The sequence below is a fragment of the Neltuma alba genome, unplaced genomic scaffold (genome assembly GCF_004799145.2).
Source record: "Neltuma alba isolate B1F8T4 unplaced genomic scaffold, ASM479914v2 tig00006982_pilon, whole genome shotgun sequence".
Classification (NCBI taxonomy): Eukaryota; Viridiplantae; Streptophyta; class Magnoliopsida; order Fabales; family Fabaceae; genus Neltuma; species Neltuma alba.
In genome coordinates, this window is record NW_021634642.1 from 221,360 (window position 1) to 231,513 (window position 10,154).

Below are 10,154 nucleotides of genomic sequence, written 5' to 3' on the forward strand. Positions count from 1 at the left end.
TCTGATTCTCTCTATTTGAGTCCAATTCAAGAAAAATTGGAGCAAATATACAATAGTAACTATTTACCAAACACGAAAAGACGCAGTAGTAAGCAGACTAATAAATCCAGTAAAACAATCTTTTTCATCAAGCGTTTGATGCCGTAACAAAAAATGATGGATATTGTAATTTTCTCTTCAATCATTTCAGCTTGATTGTTTTCATTACATAATTTGTCATAAAATTTGCAAAACAAGTTTTTTTTCTCTTAATCTAGTTTTGTTATCATCATAACGTGATTGAACAAAAAGAAAATCTGTCTATATTTTCTCAATTGCTTTTCCCCTTATTTTATTTGTTCCTCTCAATTTTAATTACCGCTTTATTGAAAAGCGAAGTATTAAATTGAAAAGAAGAAACAGCGGTACTTTATTCTGCAACTTGCTGACAAATGTTAAAACAAGATATTTTTATTCATACACATAAAATTACTCTCAGATTACATGAACTAGTTGACATACAATACATAAATCACATGCAAGAATCACATAATCTTAGATGAACATTATGAAACTAAAAGCACGAGCAACAATGACGATTAACATTTGTGACTGGATCTTGGAAAGTGTTGGCTGCAACCTCATTATTGATGTCGATTTGCAAATGCTAGCTTCATTTGATTTGATTTTTGGCATCATATTGATCGACTTGGTTGGCTTTGCCGACTAAATCACTATACCAAGGATCATAGCATCCATTGATTAAAACAACAATGATCCTAAGAAATAAGCCTACGATTTGCTTAGGTATGGGACGGCGAATTCCAAGTGGAATGAATCCTAAAATACGAATAAACATCATTAAGAAAATGGAAATGAATCCAATGACACTGATAACGTCCGCAACAATAGTGTTATTGCTCACAATCAAGCGTATAGCAGCCAGAAATGCAACGGGCATTGCTACAAGGGCCACATAAACAAATAACTTAGCATGGTCACATACTACTGTTGCAAGACGAAGATCTCCAACTGGGACCCATAGAAGAATGATAGAGCCAATGGTGGAGCTATACATAGCAATAGTGTTAAAAGCAATGAATATCTTGAATAGTGTTTCATCCGCCAAAAGTGCCATAGCCTTTTGTTTTGGGATTGGGTCATCTGCTGAGTACAACCCACCTGGCACTGTAAAACCTGCTGCAAAAGTCACTGTGGCTATGAGTATGGCCACAAGTATGAGTTTGTTGGCTGCATCCTTCACATTCCATTCTTTATTGATGGATCTTGTGAGCGGCACGCTCAGCATATTTGCCTTCAGGTCCACCCCAGCACTATGTAAAATTACGCGTGCTAGAAGCTGCAAGGTAGGCAAATCAAACAGGCTTACATGTTATATTCTATTATTAAGAAAGAAGTGTCTCGAATCAAAAGCTTTTGGAAAGTTAATAAAAAGAAGATATAGATGCTTGTCAATATTATCTCTTGACGTGTCTCTGGAATCTTACGTTGCATCCAAACAACATCTAGAGTTGTTAAGCCTTTGTTATTGACTAGATTCACATCAATCCTTTTGTCTTGTGATAGAAGGAGTAGAGTCCAAAGACGCAATTCTCTTGAAGCCAAATGTAAGGGAGTATCTCCGTTTACATCTCTCCCATTGATAGCATCGTGACGAATCTTGGGATGCTTCAGTAAATATTTTATCACACGAGTTTGTCCCTTTATTGCTGCAATGTGAAGAATGTTTTGACCTTTATGATTCAACCAAAGTCCGGCATTAGGCCACTCCATTTCAAGCAACTTTTTGAGCACTTTAACATTGCCCTTTTCGCAGGCCAGGTGAATTGGCAGATTGCCATCTGAGTTTTGTTGAAAAGCAATCATGGGAGATGTTTCTAACATTACACAAACTCCTTCCATGTAACCAGAGTATGCTGCATAATGAAGCGGAGTGTTGTTGTTCTCGTCTCCTTGATACAGTAGCTCTTTCCTTGTATTAACAATCTTTTTCAATAGATCTTCACACATAAAGCAAAATATATTAGGAAAAAGTGAAACAAACATGAATTTAATTATTTTAAGAGTATGCTTACCTTTAATTTGTTCTGATATTGCAGCATGAAGTGGAGAGTCGCCATTTGACATGGCTTTGGCTGAGGGGATTGGAATTAACCTCAAGAGAAGATAAAGAATATCCTCATCCCTCATCAGAACTGCTACATGCATTGGCGATTTGCAACCATAATAATAGTTCCAGGTCCAATAGGTGGCCAGATCACTTCGTTTATGTGCACCTAAAAGGAAAAGAACCACAGAGTAATCCTGGCTCAAAACAGCTTCGTGCAAAGCTGTCCTCCCATAATTGTTGCGTAACATAATAAACTCCACTTTGTCCATAGATTCGGCCTCCTCTTCAGATGTCGTGAAATGCTTATCCATGTCTAGAATGTTCTTGATGGCAACAAGATTCTTGGCTCTGGCGGCAACATGAAGCGGAGTATCACCTTTCATATTTGCCATGTACAAAAGCTTAGGATAGTGAAAAGCAACAAGACATAAAACTTGTTCACTCCCATGTTCAGCTGCAACATGAAGCAACGAGTCACCTGTGGGAGTGACATGATTAAAAATGGTGGCCATGTCAACATGATTTTTTTCACACACTTGCTCCAGTACATGAACAAATCTATCTGCATCTGCCTTTTTATCACAAGCCGCCTGGTACAACTCATAATGCATAATATGTACCATGTTGCCACAAAATGGCATATCATCAACCAACGAACTGAATTTCTTTTCCATCAGTTCACGCATCTTTTCATTGCCACAAGATTGTACATCATCAACTAATGAACTGCGCAGCTTATTCATCAGATTACACATCTTATTGCTGCGAAGAAATGCCATGTCATCACGTGATTGAATTCCATTACCTCACTCGTCACTTTGCTGCTAAATGCTCTGGACTGCTGATTTGTTTCTTTGCTCCTGTTCTCTTCCTCTTGCTCCAAACTATCTGCCATGTTTTTGTTGGGGTTCGCTTTAGCAGCCACATCTAACCTTATTTCAACAGAGCCCGAATCGGCCATTGTAACTAGCCAGCACTTCAATCAAAGGCAATCCAAAATGATAAATCTCGTACTTGATCACCTGATTCAAATTAACTCCAGCGTTAGGGAAACCTTAACGCTTTATATGCATAAAACAATATAAGTTAAGGCAAATATACATATAAGATAGATGTGGTCTATTGAGAGATTGGAATATTGTGTGTTCCATCACTATGAACTATTGTTGTCATCTTATGAAGTCACTTTCTTGATAGCATTTCATAAGTATCTGTCTTTTAACCATACGAATATTTTAGCAGACTATATTAATTAAAACCCACTTGTTCTTTTTTCTTTCTTTCTTTCATTTTCTTTTACTCAATGCTAATAATTGTCAAGTTGGATGTAACATTTAAAAGTTACACCGATTATCTTGTGTTTGATGTAAAATGCGTTCTCAACACCGGTTTTTATATCAACCAGTTTTAACTTTTTGCCCTAGCCATAAATAGAGGTGGGAATTAGGGCCGGCCCTACAAGACTGGCGTGCTTAAAAGGACCAGCCCTACAGGACTGAAATTTGAAAAATACCCTATTTTACTATCCTAGGTCCTTAAGCTAATGGCCTCAAGACCGGCCCACGGGTTTTCAGCCTATTTAAGGAAAAAAATGCTATTTTTTTATGTTTCTTATATTTTTTATCAAAAAAATTAAAATAAACCAATGAAATTGTTAATAAAAGACATAAATATGAATAACATCAAGTCACAAATACAAAATATCATCATATATAAATCCATCAACATCCAAGAACATCTAAAATATTTATTAACAAAACAACATCTAAAAGTTTCATCTATAGTGCAATTGTGCAATAAATGAACACTATCATTAATCTTTTGAAACTTCATCATCACTATAATCAATTACTCTTCTTGATAAGTATGCTTTTTTTTTTTCATAACAAAAATATCAAGTTTTTCTTCTTTATAGGAATTTTACTTTTAAATTTTGTAATCTAGCTATTATTTTACTTTGGTGTGAGAAACATTGCTGTTGAAACTCATAAATTTCTAATTCAAATTATAGAATCACAAGTTATATAAGTATAAAAATACTCTATTTAATATATAGAGTTTAAAAATATCAACGCATATAATATAAATCAAATCATTATTAAAGTCCAAATTAACCCATTTTTTAAAAATTTAATTGGACAAATTATTGTCTAAAACTAAATAAATCCAACCATTCTGTGAAATTTAATTTTAAAATGATAATAATAACTAAATATTTAAAATATCATTAACAATGTAAAAGATTAATAATATTAAATTATACAAAAATATTTTTAAAAAACAAAAAAAAAATATAAAAGGGCTTACACTGCCCTAGCCCTTGGCCCTGCAAGGCTAGTCTTTTTAAACCCTCGGCCCTCCAGGGTTTGTTTCGCAATTGAGGAGAAAAATTTCAAGCCCAGCCCTCGTAATTTCAGGGCATAAACGGGCCGGCCCGATGGGCTCAGCCAGTTTTCTTGGCTCTAACTATAAATAGGACCCTCCTGCATTCGGTTTTGTGGTCTTAGAATACGAAGAGGTGCATTCTTAGAAAGAAATATGGAGATCGAGTGTAGTGCTCAAGTCGTCTTCTGTCGCTTGCCATTACCATCGTCATCTGTAGGTTCTATTCTCAATGTAGGTAACATCGTCGCTGTTTTATTTTTCCCCTAAGCTATTTACCTAAATCCTAAGACTAGTCTCTTTTAGTTGGAGATCAACTTTGAATCTATCCATTAAAGTTTGCAAACTATCTGAGGTTTAAGGCATTGTCTTCGTATTTGGTTCATTAAACAGGATGAGAAAATCTGCCACGTATTTGGTCATTCAAGTATGATCAGATTCGAGATGTAGTGCCTTGAATGACAAAGAACTTGTCAAAGATCTAGCTCATCCTTGCAACAACAAAAGTGGCCTTCATTTTCTTTCTTCTTGTCAACCACTAATAACCCATCTTCTTTCATTTTCTTTCTCCGTACTAAACTATTTTCCTAAACTCTAATACTAGCTAGTTGTTAACCGCTAAACTTTGTGTTTTCACAGTTTTTTTGTTTTTTTTGCTTCGCAAAAGAAATAGTCAGTCATAAGAAAAACTAGTTAGTATAAGAATATTAAATAAGAAAAAGGTCCACTTAGGCTGGTGGTTATATTTATCCAAATACGTCCCTTCATCATGAAAAATTAATATATCACTACAACCCAGATCGGCATTAGTGCAACTAGCTAGCAGCTTCAATTATTAAATGCAATTCAGAATGATAAATCTCGTACGTCATTGATTGTCCGGTTCAACTTAGTTTCAGTATTAGGTAAACCTTTATGCTCTATATGCATCAAACAATTCAAGTCAATGTTAAGTATTATAGATAAGACAAATGATGGTTTGTTAGATGGTAAGGTGAGAGATTAGAATATTGGGTGGTCAATATGAATTTATATCTCATGAAGTGACGTTTGGAAGACAATGTTGTCACTTGTACTAAGAAAATGATTTTTTGACCCATTCATATCCTTGAATTGTTTATTATCGGCGAACCGAATATTCAATATATATATATATATATTTTTACTGAAGATCTACGAATGAAAGCATTCCCAAATTAACAGCAAAAAAAAAAAAAAACTTATTTCTTTGTGTGTTGCAATTTGTATGCATCATTCTCGCTATATATTATCTGCATTGATCAGCTTTCCTTTATTTAGGCATTTAGTCATCGTTACAATTCCTATTTCCCCTTCCATTCACACTATTTTTTAGGAATAGACAGTAATAAAAATACCCTTTTCGACTTTTTTTTTTTTTTCGTGTTCGTTCTATGCAGAACTGACTTGAAAAATATTAATAGTGACATTTTTCTAAATAAATTTGGGTAAATTTTTTCATAGTAGATTATGTCTGAGAGGGGAGAGAGGAGGAAGAAAATTTTAATGAGTTGAATTTTAAAAAATTAAAGAAGTAGAGTTAAAAAATTTTAATTAATTTTTCTTACTGTTTTATCTTACATATTTTCTTTACCAAAATTTAAAACCCCACTTCTCTAAATTTTTTATATCAAACTCATCAAATTTTTTTTTATTCTCCTTCATTTTTCTCATACTAAGCATAGGGTTAGAATTATGATTTCCATGTCAATTATATGTATTCCTTGAGAAGTTGATGTGAAAATTACTTAGGTTATAAGAAAATATTGAATTTTTTTAGGAGGAAAAATGAACTTTTCGTCACTTGATTCCTTGAGAAATTGAGATTTAAAATTATTTATGTTATCATGCTTTGGTCATGAAACAATAAAAACACTTATTTTCCCAATCTAATCAATATGATACTTTTCATAGACGACTACATGCTAAAAAGTCTTTCTTTTATTCTTAATTTCACGTCAATGCGAATATGAAAGACCAACCGATTCATAATTTAAACAAAATTGTCAAAAATAATTTATAATACTAACCACCAATAAATATTATAACACGTATTGGAGCGCGTTACTTTGAAAGCTTAACTAAACAAATTTTTTTTTTTAAAATTTTGTGTGCAGATGATTCATCGAATAGTTTTAAAATCAATATGTATTCTACGTCATATGAGAAAAGATACATCACATACTAAGAAATTATTTTTTTTGATGAAACATCAGGGTATCCACCGGCGGACCCGGTGACTAATCCCTTCGCTGGCTTATAGGCACCTCGATGGGTGGGACAGCTGGCCCGGGGTTTTTAAAGCTTTTCATGCCCAAGGCAAGGATTGAACCATCGACACTTGGTTAAGGGAGGATGAGCCCCCACCGCTCAACCACACCCCCCGGGTTACATACTAAGAAATTATTACCGACAGGTGGCAGCCACACTACCTAGTACCTACCTCAACCGACCCAAAAAAAAAAAATTTCTTATATTATTTGGGTCTTAATCCAATTTCCCAATTCTCTTTCACTGAACTAGAAGGGAAAACACAAGAAGAGAATATGAAAAATATGAAATCCCAATTTAGGCACCTAAAACTTCAAAACCCCAAGCAAGAAAGTGGTGCTTGATCTGTATTTTGCAAATATAGTAAAACGACTAAAATATTATTGTTTCAAACTTGTTATGGTCAGTAAATTTTTTGTCATTTGTTATTTAATACTGATTATTATCAATTTATAACTTGTTAATAAATAACCTACAGCTGGCGGCCACACTACGTCGGTTTAAAACTCAACCAATGAAAAAAAAAAGCCCATTTTCTCCGCTGGTCTTAATCCAATTTCCCAATTTTCTTTGACTGAACCAAACTTGGAAGGGAAAAAGACAAGAAAAGAATATGAAAGTTATGAAATCACCTAAAACTTCAAAATCCCAGAGGAGGAAGTGATGCCTAATCTGGTATTTTATAAATATAGTTAAACGACTAAAATGTTATTGTTTCAAACTTGTTATTATCAGTAAATTTCTTGTCATTTGTTATTCAACACTGGTCATTACCAGTTCATAACTTGTTAATAAATAACTTGTCATTGTCAGTAAATTTCTTATCATTTGCTCGACATTTATCAATACCAGTTCACTAAACTTTTTGAAACAAGGATATTTTAGTTATTGAACTATATTTGCAAAATAGCAAATCAGGCACGTCTTTCTCCCTTGGGATTTTGAAGTATTAGATGTCTGAATTGATATTTCGCAATTTTCAGGTTTTCTTTTTTGTCATTTTCCCAACTTAGAAATGGTAAACATCATCCTAATATTCTCTATTTTGAATAAAGTTACTCAAAAAGCAGTCTAATCCATTTGCGTTATTTCTCCTGTTTGACTAGAGAAGATGAAATGTATGGGCAATCCACTATTTTAAGTTTTGTAAGTATCTCTGAAGCTTAAAGCACAGCTCATTCCTCAAATGTGAGCCCATGAACTGAATTTCTGGACTAATCAGATGTAGAATACATGGGATTTTTACTACTCCCAGATATTGGACTTTAAGCTGTGTACAGTTAGTGCTGAAGTTCAGGATTATAAGGGTACAATATTTATTTTTACCTTCTGTTCTATTTCTAATTTTCCTTTTTTAGTTGGATGATTGACACAATTAATATTATTAATCCATTGGTACTTGATTTTGATTATGTTGTTGTGAATGAAGTTCTTCATTGAATTTTATGGATTTTTCCTTGGCCATTAAATTTTATAGATATGATCTCATTTATTTTGCGTTATACTTGGATCAAGACTAAACACTGTAGATTGTAGACATGAATAAAACTTTGTGGGCGAAAAAAAGGAGACATGAATAAAACTTTCTAGCTATTCTCCTTTTAAAACTACAAGACATAGTTGACTAACTTGGAAAGATTAAAAAAGCTAAATAGATTACTTAATTATAAAATATACTGCATGATCTGAGTTTTATATTAAGCACAGAAGGTAGTCGACTAACAAAATCCGATTCTTCTTGTTTGAAAAGAGGAAATAACCATGCTTTATTCTCCAAACAAATGTTGAAACAACTATATATCGTACATAAATCCCATTTAAGAATCACAAATTTAGATAAACATCATAAGAGCATGGGCAACACCGATGAACATTCCTAACATTTGTATCTGAAAATTAAAACATCCCTCCATCAACAAAATAAAACAACAATGATCCTAATAAGTAAGTCTGCGATTTGACGAAATACAGGAGGACGAACATTTCTAAGTGGAAACGATCCTAAAATACTAATAAATATGATGAAGGAAATGGAGATGAATCCGATGACATTTATAATAATTGCAAGAAAAGTGTTATTGCTCACAATCAAACGTATAGCAGCTAGAAACGCAATGGGCATTGCTACGAGGGCCACATGATATGAGCAAAAAACTGAGCAAGTCTATATGGTCCTTCTGCAAAACGAAGATCACCCAGAGAAACCCATAGAAGAATGACAGAGCCAATAGTGTTGAAAGCCATGAATATTTTGAACATTGATCGGCCAAAATTGCCAAGCCCCTTTGGTGTGGGGTTGGACCATCTGATGAGTAAAACCCTCCTGGCACTGTGAAATCAGCAGTAAATGTCACTGTGGCTATCAGTATGGCCATAAGTGTGAGTGAATTGGCTGCATCTTTCACATTCCATTCTTCATGCATCTTTTCGTTGCCACAAGATTGTACATCATCAATTGATGAACTTGTCATGACTGAAGGAAGCAATAGAGCAGATAATGGGCTGAACAATATAAGTAATGGGCCGAATGTAAGGCGCAGCCAGGGAGCAAGGCAGGCCACATGGGAATTAAGAGAATAAATAGTGTGTCGTGAGAGGAGAGAGGGTAAGAATGTGGCATGACGTGATTTCTCTCTTTCTGTATCTGTGATTCTCTCTCTCTAGACTCTCCGTGGTATTCCTTCTGTTATTTCTGTGTCATTCCTGTTATTTGCAGCTTTTCCAAATTCTGTAGTTCTAGCGTAGCTATCCGATTGTATTCCATTGCATGAGGACTCATCAATAATATTCGTGGAAATGTTTGATTCATTTCCCTATTGCATTTGAAACCATAACAGTTTGGTGCTCTCGTTGAGAGAATTTAGACAATGGCAGAGGCTACCAGGTTCAAGGATATGCAAAACGAGTTTAAGGCTGTGTGCAAGCGGATGAAGCAGCATGAATCGATGGTTGCCGAGAATCTAAAGAGCATCGGTAAGATGTGAAACAGCATGAGTTGAAGATTGACAAACCGGAGGCCAATAATAATGGACGATTAGACCGCATTGAGGCTGCCACAGAGGCCATGGTTCGAAACCCAGATTCGCGATTCGATAAGATTAATCAACTGGAAGCAGCTTACGCCGGGATGAGTAGGGAGCTTGAACTACAGCAACGCAATTTAGAGCGTTTAAATCAGTTGGTGATGTCGGGCGGAACATATCTTACAATAGAGGGTCGTACGTAGGAGGGTCGAATAATGAATCATACCAGTCCAAGCAAATAAAAGTTGACTTCTGGAAATTCGATGGGACTGATTCCCAGATTTGGATTTTTCTAGCAGAGCAGTATTTCTCGTACCATGAAGTCTCAGAACCTCATCGTCTAGTACTGG

At 34.6% G+C, this 10,154-nt stretch overlaps 1 protein-coding gene across 1 annotated transcript; it reads right to left on the minus strand.

The window, feature by feature from the left end:
- Positions 1-771: 771 nt before the first annotated feature.
- On the minus strand, positions 772-3,071 carry LOC114751553 (protein ACCELERATED CELL DEATH 6-like). Its single transcript, XM_028940208.1, has 5 exons — positions 2,916-3,071; positions 2,076-2,796; positions 1,630-2,000; positions 905-1,339; positions 772-819 (listed from the first exon to the last, which is right to left on the minus strand). Exons 1-5 carry the CDS (start codon positions 3,069-3,071, stop codon positions 772-774), a joined length of 1,731 nt encoding a protein of 576 aa, XP_028796041.1.
- Between the last annotated feature and the right edge of the window lie 7,083 nt (positions 3,072-10,154).

Coding starts and splice junctions, on each gene's coding strand:
- LOC114751553 (XM_028940208.1), bottom strand. CDS start 3,071: ATGGCCGATTCGGGCTCTGTTGAAATAAGGTTAGATGTGGCTGCTAAA. Junction 2,797..2,915: donor GCAGCAAAGTGACGAGTGAG/GTAATGGAATTC, acceptor GGCAATGAAAAG/ATGCGTGAACTGATGGAAAA. Junction 1,340..1,629: donor ATGCTATCAATGGGAGAGAT/GTAAACGGAGAT, acceptor CCTACCTTGCAG/CTTCTAGCACGCGTAATTTT.